This window comes from Diospyros lotus, chromosome 8 (genome assembly GCF_014633365.1).
Source record: "Diospyros lotus cultivar Yz01 chromosome 8, ASM1463336v1, whole genome shotgun sequence".
Taxonomy (NCBI): Eukaryota; Viridiplantae; Streptophyta; class Magnoliopsida; order Ericales; family Ebenaceae; genus Diospyros; species Diospyros lotus.
In genome coordinates, this window is record NC_068345.1 from 31,083,702 (window position 1) to 31,096,720 (window position 13,019).

Sequence of the window (13,019 nt, forward strand, 5' to 3'; positions counted from 1 at the left end):
ACATATAAATCATAAATCATTTTTTTCGCTAGTTTATCAAATATATATTTTTTGTTTATTTAGTATAAATATATAATTTATATAGTATTTTTATTTATTATTTTGTGTTTAGTATATTATTTATATATGAATTAATTATTCTATTTGAATAAATTTTCAATTCCAGTGACAATTTTATTAGATATCTTACGACTAGAATATTTTTTTTTCGATCAAGTTCTTCCACCACTGCGAACCCCATTTAAATTCAAGCATATTATATTTTTTAGTTATTGAGAGAACCCAAGTACTATATTTCAAATTCAAGAAATAACTATTCGAGATTTTTTTTCTGTTTGGAATATACAAGAGTGACACAATCAATCTATTAATATTGGAAGACCTAAAAGAGTCTTCCAATGTATCATTGATCATGAAATATCGATTATTTGTTGAACTCAGTGAATTGTGTGAAAGTATGATATTCCAAATTCGGGATTTTGTTTATTATTTATTTATATTATTGAGTATAAAATATATTTTTCTCAATATATATTATTTATATATTATGATGTTTTTTAAAAATATTTGAAATATTTTTTTTATATTTTTTTAAAATTTGTTTAAAAAATAGCGACAGACATATGCCCGTTGCTAAACCCTTCCTCATTTCCTATTTAGTGACGGGAATATGCTTATAGCTAAACAACGACGGGCATCTTCCTGTTTCTAAACCCTCCCCACGCACCCTTCTCTTTCCTATTTAGCAACGAGAAGATACCCGTCGCTAAGCCACCTCCCCTTTTTGAATTTTCTCCCATCCCCTTTGAGTTCCCTCTCCCCCCATATAAATCCCCTCTTCTGCACTCTCTGTCTACTCTTTCCTCGCCCCCTCTGCACTCCCACCTCATTTTTAAAGTTTTGTTTATTTTTTTTGTTGTTGTTGAATGTTCGTTTAAAAGATACGAGTATCACCAAAATTTATAAGATATATATATTTTTTTTTGCATTATATTTTTAGTGTTTTGTTATTTTAACTTTTAAATGCATATTTGAATGTTTTTTAGATAAAAAATATATATCCATGTTATTTATATTTATTGTATGTATATTATTATTTATTTTACATCTATATAATATTGTGTATTGTGTATATATTATTGATGATTTAAACAAGATAAAAAAAATTAGAAATAAAAAATTGTTATGTCAAATTTTTTTCAATGAAATATTAATTATACATAAAAAATAAAATGAATATACAATTTATTTGTAAAAAATGTTTTTAAGTAGTTATTTATTAAAATATTATAATATTTTTAAATGAAAAGCTAAATATTTGTATTTTAATTAGTTCTCTTTTGTATTTTAAAATAATAAGTACAATATAATGTTATAAATATTGTTGTTGAGTTAGTTATTTTGTAAATATAATTTTAAAATTAAAAATACAAATATAATGTTATAAATATTGTTGGTGAGTTAGCTATTTTAATGAATGAATTAAAATAAATTATTAATTATCATAAATTTATTTTTATATATTTATATTAAATAAATATAAAAATTTACTTTCAAATTTTAATTTATATAATTTATATTTTGTACATATTTTATTTACGTTTAAATTTTTTTTTATTATTATTTTTTTTATCAACGTCAGAAAAATTTCTCGTAATTGAATCCATTTGTCGCTAAATTTCAGTGATGAAATTTAGCGACACTAATTTTGGTGATAAAATTTGTCTATCATTAAATTCGTCACTAAATAATTTAGTGACGGAATTTTTAGTTTTAACGACAAATTTTTTCGTCACTAAAAGTTGAATTTTTTTTGTAATGCATACACCGAAGCAAACTTTCTCAAAATGATAGCGCAATGTGAGCTCCATTTAAGAAAAGAATGACAATAAATAATACAAAGAAAAAAAATGGATCGAACTTAGACCACATGACAGATTCGACACAGTATATGTAATTGCCAAGAGAGAGGAAAAGAGATGTGTTGTCCATTTTGGTGGGCACTGTGGTGCGGAAATGGTTGGTGGATGGGGGGATTGTGAGAATTATTATAATTATGGGCGAGGAGGGGATGGTTGGGTTGACACTATACCTACCCCCTAACCTCTTGTTTGGTCACTTAAGTTAATGAGAACAATACAGTCATCAATGTCTATTTGGTAGTGATGGGAAAGTTGTCCTCTCTCTGCTGGGGCAAGAATTTAAAGTAGAAAATAGAAACAGTTCTTTTTGGCTGCCATCCACTGTGAGTTTGCATGTGGAATTGAATGCTTACCTAAAAAGTTCTGCCTCCTCTTCATGGGCCTCTCTTGCTTGCTTGCATTTTGTTTATAGGGTTGACAGTACAGTTTTAATCTAGAAATTTTGTCTATACTAGGTAAATTACTAGTCACCAACACATTTAGAAGTCTAAACTGGCAATCTCTTTTGTTCCCACCACTACAAAAGGCATCAATTCTAATTACAGTGTAAGCATGAATTCTAGACACAGTATATGACCATACAAAAGCAAAAGAGGACCTAATCTTCCATGGCAAACTTCATTTCCCTCTCTCAGCTTCTTTCATTCCATGATTCACTGACTCATAAACACCGTTCTTCAAGCCACAAGAACAATTTATATGCTGCAACAAATTTCAGTACATAGTAGTAGTACTGTTACTACAACTGCATTCTTTGCTGTTGAATAAACCCAAGCTGCCGCTGAAACAAAGGCCGGCTGCTGAGCTCTCTGAGGTCTGTGGTGGATGGCTCCAAGGCAGGCTAATCTCAAGATCAAGATTAAGGTCAGGACTTGTCCCCTTCGGCTGTTGGGAACCGAAACCATGATCGTGCTTATCTCTTTCCTTGGCATTGGGAAAAATTGCCATCGTAAAATTAGACATTGCTTCATTCACCGGCCGATGTGTCACTGGATCAATCCCTCGACTCAGTAGCTTCTTCCTTATATGGGTGTTCCAGTAATTCTTTATTTCATTATCAGTTCTACCAGGCAACCTTGCAGCTATGAGTGACCACCTTGCATGATGGCAAAGATTAAGCTTCTAAGCAATTACGTCGAATTGTAACAGAATGTAAGTAGTTCAGCTTTCTTACTTGTTACCGAGAAGGGTATGCAGCTTGATAATGAGCTCATCTTCCTCTACTGTGAAATTACCACGTTTGAGGTCTGGGCGAAGATAGTTAATCCATCTAAGCCTGCAACTTTTCCCGCACCTGAGTAGGCCTGCAGCCTTTGGAAGGGATCGCCAGCAACCCTCTCCATGAGCTTGAATATATGCTATGAGTCGTTCGTCTTCTTCTTTGCTCCAAGCTCCTTTGTTTGTGTGAGCTTTTTCACAGCAAGGAGACCTCCCCATGTGGCAACACAGCTGCCAGTGAACCGAGTTGTTTCTGCTTCTACCGAGAAGTTGCAGTTGAGTTTGTTGACTGAAGGCAGCTCTGCGAATCAAGAAAAGACGGGTCATATTTATAGACAGAGAAAGAGAGAGCAAAGTAACCCTTAATGCTTCTAGATATAGGTTGGTGAGGAAGGTGTGTAGGACTGGATAGGATAATATACCTGGGGTCGGATGATTATAAAAAAGCAAGCACTTGAATAGGACAGGAGAACCAGCTACCTGCAAACTTAGGTTGGTATGAAGTGCTTAGCCAAACAACGGATTTTTCATGCTTTTCTTAATCCCAAGATACAATGCAATAAATTTGAATCTTTCATTAGCCTAAGCAAAATTCTTCAATGACAGAATTGAATCATAAATACTATACTGAACATGTCAAGCTCAAGCTCCTACCACTGAACACGACAGCTCTGCCTTAGCTGCAGGGGTTGTAGTAAAATGGTCTTCAAAAGGGCTTTAATCTGTTTAACTCAATGCTGCTTCCCACTGTCTCAAGAGTGGGAGCACATGAAAACAGAGAGAGGTAGAGAGCTGGAGAATACAAGTAATCAATTTATATAATTATGTTGAGGAAATAAAGTAGTTGTTCATTTGTCTACTTGAGGAGGAATTTCAAACCGAAGCTTTCAAATTATCTTGAATAGCAGTTTTCTTAAGAGGAGAAGAAGGCGGCAATGGGGCTAGCTCATGCACAATAAATGGGCTGGCTCAGTATAAGAATGCTCATATAAATATTTAAATACATACTTTAAAATCCAAATCCAAGAAGCACATATTTTATACATTTCGGGGTAAACCAAGAGTCTTAGTGTTGAAATTACATACTTTAAATCCAGTGTTTTCCCATAATATACAACTGCCCAAAATCAGTGTCATCATCACGATGTCCTCCATTGCAATTCTATCTGAATCCGGCCATTCTTTGAGTCAATGAGGTTGTATGTCCCATTGATTCTCCTGTTTCTAATGACGTCTGCAAGGTTTATATCCACATAACCCAGAGCTTCCTGATATAGAAAAATGTAAAACATGAGAATAGATCTCTGTAAGTGATTAGAACTACTAATAACACAAGGACATAAAACCGTGTAAGGATGTAAAATTATAGTACCCTGTGGTCTATGGTAGGCCACGGTGTTTTCACAATTAGAAAAGAGGGATGCATTGAGTTAGCACCAAATTACCTCTTCTCACCAGAAATAACAAATCAACAAGAAGAATATTTTCATATAGAAGCCACAAAAGCCTATTGATCATGGGTATGTCTATTGATTCTTCTCATATGTCCAAACTATTTTAATTTATATCTCGTGCACATGCAGTATCTCTATAGGTGCCACTCCAACATTATTATAGATAATCTCACTTCCAATCTGGTCTCTTCTTATATGGCCATACTCACACATCCACTGTAACGTTCTCATCTCAATAATACTCTTATTTTGCACGTATTACTTGAACAACCAAAAATTCTAAAATATAGAGCAAAGATGGCTGTATAGACATACAATAAATTTTTCCTTTTGACTTTAAAGGGATTTATGATTGCAAAAATATTGAACACACTTTATAATAGCTTGAATTAAGAATTCTAGAGCATTTAAATGCTGTGCTTCACAAGTTTGAAATCCACAGATTTATAAGTATATCTTTAAGTCTAACAATGTAAATAGCGCTCCCATTTAAAATTGTTTTAATATTCTTTCTCAGGGTTACTTGATCATGTTTAGCTCTTGTTTCTTTTACAGCAGAAAGCAAGACCAATGTTTACTTCGTTTTGCAATAACAATAACAACAAAACAAAACAAATGTTTTTTACAAACAGATGTTGGATTATAAAATAGGGCAACCAACTTGAATAAGGCTCACACTATTGCAGGGCCTGAGTAGGATTGTACGTAACCAAGCTTAGTAGCTTTCCCCTTGCATCTAGATATGTTGTATTGTATCCATGGTCTGTAACCTCAAAAAATCTTTATTATGTTCCAAGGCCACCTTTAATCATCAGGATAAATAACAGCATATCAAGCCTTAATCTCACTAGCTGGATCGACTTATCGCCATTGTGAATTGAACCTTATTCTAACCAATTTAGGGTCAGTACATGTCAGCTTATCAAGATAAACAAAATAAATGAAGAGTAAAAAATGCCTGGCAACCTTTACTATTTTCTTAAATTAAGGCAAGAGAAATAGTATAGGGTGGTTGATCATGGTGGTAATTGGTGGTGGGTTGGGTGGATAATTTTGGTGGTGCAGTTAATAGCTATGGTTAATGTGGGTGGTTGGTCAAGGTAGGTAATGGTGGCAGGTAAATGGTGGTCCACGTCGAGAGTGAAAAGTTGTGCATTGCATTAATGCCATTTACATTTATTTTACTAGATATATTTGATAAAAAAAAACATTCTCAACAAAAATCAGTTATTTCATGACTTTAATCAGTGAGCCTGCTAGAGAATAAAAATCAAATTTTAATATGAAGAACCTTATTATTACCATGACGATGGTGATGTGGATGTGCTCTCACTTATATTTTTCAGGATGTTCTGACTGTTGCCACACAAACAGTTACCAAAAATGTTTCCTTGTATGTCTTCAGAATAACCGAAAACCAAAAACAAGAAAATAGAAGTGTATAGTACTTATCCACAGGGTAGAAAATTCATTTTCCAGCGCTGCAACTATAATACTACACTTCAGAATGTCTTGCAGCGATATTATTTCTAGCATACAACTTTTAAGGTTGGATCTGTCTGACGAGTATTTGATTCAAACACTGAATATAAAACTTAATTACTGAGTACTGACGGAATATATACCTTGGGATATAGTAGGCCCAACCTCAAAGAGGTACTAATAACTTCCACATGAATTCTGTCATTAATTGGTGGTTCTTCCAGCATGAACTGAAACTCTTCTTCCCATCTTGGATCTCTGTTTTTCTTTACAGGCTACATAAATATTGAACAATTAGTAAATTGCCACACTAACATTTAAGGCAATTTATTAACAAAAGTGGAAATAAAGCATCCACAAAGTGATGTCTTGTTAACAACCAACAAGTCCCACAATATAAGAAGTTACTTAAGCTCTATTGCCGGAGAAGAAATTGAAAAAGGAATCACATAGCACTATGTCACTATTAATCAGCATCACTCTAGGTCAGAAAGGAATCTTCAAGTTCTGGTAAACTTCTTTACTTTTCCAGATTCGTATTCATGTCATCTTAGGTGAATTATACTAATTGGCACATCAGAGGGCTAAAAATAGCTATATCTTTGCTAGCAGCAAACTTTCAAAGTCAAAGGATTGCAGGTTGATGTCAACTGTTTCTTAATCTCAATAGGTTCATAGGATTGACTAAGAACTTATTCCTCCAGGCATGCTCTTCTTTTGACGGGCTACCGCATACCTTAGTTTTTCTCTCCTCCCCTCTGAAAAGTAGGCGCACATGAGGATTTGTATGGTGCTTCCCCTCTAGATCTTGTGCTTCATGGACAATTGCTACAAGCAAACCTCCACCAGCAGGAGTTCCTTCAGGAGCCTTTTCTACTGCATTTGGACCTTTACTTTCGTCTGGCATCTCATCATCCTTGAAAGGTTTGTAAATCAATTCAAGAACAATCTGTCCATGTGACTTTCCATCTGGAACATCGTTTGCATCAAGATTTTTAAGCAGATCAAGCGTCATCACTTTCGGCTCATCAGGAGCAAGTTCCTCCAATCGTATTACATTTAGGCCCATCATGTCGTGCCTTCCAACCTAGACAAAAAGGAATGTTCGGTTTGACAAAGAATGAAGAAAAATGACGTAGTAGCGCGTCTACTGTGGCCGAACTCAACACAGTCCAGGTTGGCATGCCATGTTTTAAAACTATACTGGCTTCCCAGCTTAGTCTCTCATTTTAATGAAGCAAAAGAGTATCAGACCAAAAAGGCCAAAAGAATATTCAATCCCCATTGTCCACAAGTTGAAGCAGAAAAACACAGAGTAACCTGATAATATATTTACCTTTTCCCAGTCATATACACTGACTTGCAAAGCTTGAGATTCTGGGTCTCTAATGGTAAACTTGAAGTCTTCATTCCATTCAGGGTTCAAGCTCTTATGCCTCACGTTTGTTTTCTTGGATTGAAATTTGTCGTCAGTGAGTTTTAGTTTTACATAAGGATCTGATGCCCCCAAAAGATCTTTCTTTTTTAGCTTCAGTGCTCTCACAACCTTCACATTTAGAATTCCAACAGGCCGCTTTGAGGCTCTGCCAAATTTTAGGAGTAACTAAGCAACAACTTAATAGTATGAACGTGCCCGAGTCATAACAGGATGAAAAGAACACTTACTTTGTAGGATCCATAATTGGTACCTCAAGGGCTTTGGGCCACAGATACATCTTAGAAACCTGCTCTTTGATAAGCTCCTAAAAGGAAAAACACAATCAGTATTGACCAGTAGCCTAACCAGACTCAAAAACTATCAGTAAACAGCAAAAGAACTATCAGTAAACTGCAAAAGAAAGTATGCTTTGGACAGAAATGAAAATGGATAAGCTAAGAGGCCTTACGAATGTAAAATTAGTTGCTAAGAAAATAAATTCAGCCATCACAATTGTTAGAAGAAACCTATTAACGGATGTATTGAATTTGATGATAATAGTGTTGACGGTATAGAGTATTTATAGACAATTAACAAGATAAAGCTAACCAGAATAAAGATAAATCTAATCTGAAATTAAACTTAAACTGATATGATATGATCTGACTTGATTCTGATATGATGATTCTTTAACAAGTGGCAAGAAAACTAAATAAAAACAATGTGTCTTTTCTTTTACACATTTCAGTGTGACTAAAGGCATGTAGGATGTAGCAATGAGACTACAGGTAGAGCCTTGAAAAGGGAAGGGAAATATATATATACAACTGACAGATGACAAGGAGAGGCTGAAGAGAACAGCAGATCAAGAGGCCCACAGATTGAGTTCAAGGACTACAGACTCCATAAAACCTGATGCCATCGGCAATCTCCACAGTGGACACAAGAACTGATGAAAAACAGAACTAATTGGTTGAATATCAGTTTTTTTTCCCTTTTGTTGTATAATTAGCTGGCTGAATTATGAGTTTCCAGCATCAAACAAGAAAGAGGTCATTCCATTTGGAGCAACTCAAGTTGAAATATATGCTTACTCTATTTCACCATCTCGAGTCTCTGCACAATATCCAGTTCATCATTTCATTTTCATACTCCTGTGACCTTTATTTTGACCGACAATGAAAAAGTCAATGTTTTCCAGAATTTTCAGCAATATGTATTCTTGTAATCCAGCATTTTGTATGTTTAGTTTCAAAGAAAAACACACCAGTCCAATATTTTTCCTTATAGCTTGAGACTGTTACTGTTCCTTTTAATCTGAGTTCATAATCTTTTTGTAATTACAACCCATGGTAGATGGATATAACATATACAAAGCTTCAAAGATATTTATCCACTGCATGATGCATTTAACTAGCCCGTAACTGTTCAACTTACATTAGTTAGACCACTTTTTACCAATTGTTTGATGCAGTTGGTGCAACTCTTTCAAATTTTATAAATAAACCCTAAGCATCACCGACCTAAAAGACTTGAGCAAAAAATTAAAGAGAATGAAAAAAAATGAAGCAAAAAGCAACCAAAACAGCATACCTGCACAAACCCATACAAGCCAGGAATGGACATAGTATCTGCCCCTAGTACTTTCAAACCAAAGTCAGCATGAGGCTGGAGAGAAAGAGAGAGAGTCAACGAGTCAAGCTAGCACAGTTAATTATAAATAAGACATTATTGTCTCTGGAGCTTTTAGCCTCAATTATGATCAGGTGCTAATTTTAATTTATGGTCAATCTTTTGACCAAGATGCCTATTTGAATCACTGATACCCAACATGTAATACAAGATAATAAGGACAGGGAAAAAAAAAACCCTGAGGTTTTAATCCAGATATAGTTAGCAATTACCACACACCTCCTCCATGAGAGATACTAGTATTTTAGCAAAACAAGGAAAGCTTGGAACCAATGGCTTCAAGGTGATACGAGGAGAAGCAAATACTTGCAAATCAACCACCTGAAATACTCCAAGAAATCTACCATCACTAGTGATACAAGCAAGTAGCAAATCACCACTCATCATAAGTTGGTGATTCTTTTGACACCAAAAAGTCTCAACAACTACTAATTTCTTGAACACCATGAGTTAGTTTCTTCTTTCAAGAAAAGACCAACAAACCGATACCTGAACAGTGGCTCTAAACCCAAACACCTTAGCTTCAACAGTGATGTTTGGATTTCCCGCCCACTTAATGGATGGTTCCATTATTAACTCTTTGTCCTCAGTGATGTAGACTTTCATTCCTGTTATTAGAGCATACATAAGTATAACAACACGTATTTTGTTTTCTCAGAAAAAAAATTAACAATTCCTGATTAAATTTGAAATTCTCAATTCATTGGACCTTACAAATACATGATTTCTGAAGGGCTTGTTAGCACAAGACAGCTTCTCATTGCAACACAATATATAGCCTAATGAAATTTTTATTCTTATTTGTAGAACTTCATGGCACACAAACAGGAAAAGACGCTTTAAGTTTAAATTTAACCAGGATATCTTACATGATCACTGTGATACCAAAAATTAACCCCAATTGAAAGGTTTTACTTTAAGAAAAGAAGAAGAAGAAGCCAGGTTTATGATGTCAACTTCCTTGCAAGCTCTAATAACTTTTTCATCCGGTACTTAGAAAAAAGAAGAAGCCGGGTTTATGGCTACAGATATATTCAATTGGGTATGTACTTAAATAGGGGCACATCTTTTGCTTTACAAAAGGCTACTAGATTCTTTCTCCCTGACTCAAGTAAATTATTTTCTAGTTTTCCTTTTGTCCTTGCAACACCTTCAAATTGTTTGCCCTTGTACTTTATAAATCATATAGGAACCTAAGTCCAGGAAATAAATATTTCCAGATAATAAAAGTGGAATCAGTTAATGTCCGGTTTAACTTATTGGGCCTCAGATACTACAAAGAGAAGATCCATTATGCATATATCTAGGACAGAAATTTTTGCTCTCACTGAAGACAGAATACAAAGATACAGTATGCACTGACGTCATATAGAGCAAACTTAGTTGTTTGCCAATCAGGAAAAGCATCCCATCAGGTAAAACACTACAATACTGTACTCTAATCAAGGTTTCTCACTTCATAAGAAAGCGTTAACAATTTGGAATTAAGATTTGTAGAAGGAAAAAGAAAGTGAAACCTAATGTTCCTACGTACAGTAAAAATGCATGTACAAATGTCATTTTCTTCTTCTTTTTTTACCTTTTCAGTCAAAAAATCCTTGTACAAAACATAGAAGGTTTGGAAGAAAAATGGAAACTTAAAGCGGGATTATAATGTTGATCAAGAAGGAGCCAACCTTGAAAAGTAGGAGGTAGGGAGCCCAAGGTAAGTGTTTTAAATTCAATTGACTTTATTTTGTATTTTGGAATTTGCTCAGCTATGATGGGCTCTGCTATATTTTTTGCAGTCTTGCAGATTGCCTGTGGACATTAAACCATTATTACTCATCAGATTCATTATAGAACAAAAAACTTCAAAAAAGAAAAAACAAATTCCAGGATGCATCAAACTAAACTTACCTTGTCTAAATAGGGCCACATTGTTTCAATAAATTTGTTAAGCCAATCAAGCTGTGAAAATAGAGCCACAAGAAGATCAGATGACTTTGCAATGAGGAGGCATAAAAATCCTTCTAGGAATATACTTATTTGTAATATATAGTTAGAAGAGTTATAGATGCCTGAGTAGAGTTTTCAGAAGTGCAGCTTACACGGTCATGGTCTGGATTTTTCACCCAGATAGGTATATCTGAAAGCAACCGTTCCAAAGTTTGAGAGTCTTGCTCAACCAATGGACGAATTACAGGATCCTGAAATGTTACCATTTTCAACTGAGATGAAGTAGTAACCATGGAGGGACATGATTATTCTGAATTATAACACCATTTTGAAAAGCATCAATTCACTGAAATGCTTGTGCATTTTTTACATTACACCTCTACTTTCTTTCTTTCCACAAAATCCTTGTGCCAGTTTCAGCACAGTCGTGCATGCCAATCAACACACATGCTTCACATAAATGGTTTATTGTGGTTTATGTTAAACACAAGCAGCAACAAGCCAACAACATATCAAGATTTTATCCCTGTAACACCATGAATCCTCACCCAAAAGTGCTAGCTGAAGGTGACTTATGGGTTCATGGGACCAAGTTTTATACTCAAGACCTCCTCGGAATTGGGCATGAATTCTAATTGGCCTATCATTTGACTCATTTCTGTCTAGGGTGTAACTTCTGTAAAGCTTTCATAACTCATAATATCAAAGTGTCTCCCACTAGGTTTTTCTTGGTCCTCCTCAACCTCCTTTCCTAGGTACTTGTTTCATTCCATCTACTATCCTCACAATAGCCTCTTTTAGTTTTCTACTAACACTACTAAGCCATCTTAATCACATCTTACTCATCTTATCTTCAATTGGATTTTATTCTGAATAATATCTTAAACACCCAGTATACTTCAAAATAGTTTTCCAATTTCCAATTCTTTACTTAAACAAAATGGGAACCACAAAACACCTGGCATACTTGCAAAGTTCAAGAGAAGCTTGTGTAAAAGTTAGTAAAGGCAAAAGAAACACGTATAAGGTTCATAATAGAAAAAACAGCTAGAACCAAAAATCAATAGATTGAAAAGAAAGACAAAGGCAGGCTAACCTTAACATCACTTGGTTGGAAATAGATGAACAGATAATAACCAATCACAAGCCCCATTGCGATTCCTATTCCAAATCCAAACCAACCTATTACAGTGCTCAAAAAACCCATCTCTAATCCTCTTTCAAATCCCTCAATTTTTCGTTTCTTTGTTCAAGGCTGAGCCGCTGACAGAACCCAATAACAGATATCCAATCAAAGTTCAAGAAAGCGCAGGATGAATCACTTTGTGCAGCAGTCAAATGATATCAACATTCTATTTCTTGGTGATGAGACAGTGAAACAAAGAGAAGGCAGATATAGAACAAGAAACCAAGAAGAATCCATTTGTGGTTCTTCCAACTTGGGATGTGGACAAGAGATTGCTTTCGTTCCAACGACCTCCCGGTTCCGCACTCTTAACGGCTCCCAGACACGTTCAGTTTTTTTTTTTTTTTTTCTTCTTCAAAAACAAAGGAAGAAAGAAAGAAAATCTATGTTACAAAAGACATAATCTATAACTTTCTAATCTGACAAGAGTAGGCAGAACATTGATCATCTAAAATATTCAACCTTGTAATCTAGTAATCAACTCTTTCATCTTTGAACTCTTTAAGTCTAAAGACTTGTTTGATCAAATTGATTTGCATATGGATATCATTTCACTTACTAATCTATCCATGTATGGATGTTGTAGTGATTAAGAAAGATGTGTCGTGTGTTAGTTATTTTTATACATAATTTTATTATATATTTTTTAAATATTGTTTATATAACTTAAATATGTGACTTCAAAACAAATATTTTGCTAAATATTTTAA

The 13,019-nt window shown here is 34.5% G+C and overlaps 2 protein-coding genes across 4 annotated transcripts; both read right to left on the reverse strand.

Annotated features, from left to right (window-relative positions):
* Nucleotides 1–2,241: 2,241 nt before the first annotated feature.
* Nucleotides 2,242–3,359, reverse strand: LOC127808374 (MYB-like transcription factor 4). Its single transcript, XM_052346895.1, has 2 exons — nucleotides 3,097–3,359; nucleotides 2,242–3,018 (listed from the first exon to the last, which is right to left on the reverse strand). Exons 1-2 carry the CDS (start codon nucleotides 3,357–3,359, stop codon nucleotides 2,637–2,639), a joined length of 645 nt encoding a protein of 214 aa, XP_052202855.1. The 3' UTR covers nucleotides 2,242–2,636.
* On the reverse strand, nucleotides 3,294–12,809 carry LOC127808373 (synaptotagmin-2-like). 3 transcript variants are annotated; one of them, XR_008024931.1, is made up of 14 exons: nucleotides 12,220–12,809; nucleotides 11,276–11,374; nucleotides 11,085–11,135; nucleotides 10,862–10,985; nucleotides 9,675–9,793; nucleotides 9,405–9,506; nucleotides 9,087–9,161; nucleotides 7,742–7,818; nucleotides 7,413–7,659; nucleotides 6,813–7,163; nucleotides 6,220–6,351; nucleotides 4,227–4,408; nucleotides 3,563–3,627; nucleotides 3,364–3,441 (listed from the first exon to the last, which is right to left on the reverse strand). XR_008024931.1 is itself a non-coding variant. In XM_052346894.1 (12 exons), exons 1-12 carry the CDS (start codon nucleotides 12,328–12,330, stop codon nucleotides 4,280–4,282), a joined length of 1,617 nt encoding a protein of 538 aa, XP_052202854.1. In that variant the 5' UTR covers nucleotides 12,331–12,809; the 3' UTR covers nucleotides 4,114–4,279. The 3 variants fall into 3 exon arrangements, 1 of the variants encoding a protein (XP_052202854.1); XR_008024932.1 differs by lacking the exon at nucleotides 3,563–3,627 and having other exon boundaries at nucleotides 3,294–3,441; XM_052346894.1 differs by lacking the exons at nucleotides 3,364–3,441; nucleotides 3,563–3,627 and having other exon boundaries at nucleotides 4,114–4,408.
* Nucleotides 12,810–13,019: the final 210 nt, after the last annotated feature.

Bases quoted from the DNA above. Each gene is read 5' to 3' on its own strand.
- LOC127808373 (XM_052346894.1), bottom strand. From the start codon at position 12,330: ATGGGTTTTTTGAGCACTGTAATAGGTTGGTTTGGATTTGGAATAGGA. The intron at 7,660-7,741 runs GTAAGTGTTCTT...AAAATTTGGCAG, and splicing joins CCAATTATGGATCCTACAAA to AGCCTCAAAGCGGCCTGTTG. The intron at 7,164-7,412 runs GTAAATATATTA...CTTTTTGTCTAG, and splicing joins GTGTATATGACTGGGAAAAG to GTTGGAAGGCACGACATGAT.
- LOC127808374 (XM_052346895.1), bottom strand. From the start codon at position 3,359: ATGGGGAGGTCTCCTTGCTGTGAAAAAGCTCACACAAACAAAGGAGCT. The intron at 3,019-3,096 runs GTAAGAAAGCTG...CCATCATGCAAG, and splicing joins CATACCCTTCTCGGTAACAA to GTGGTCACTCATAGCTGCAA.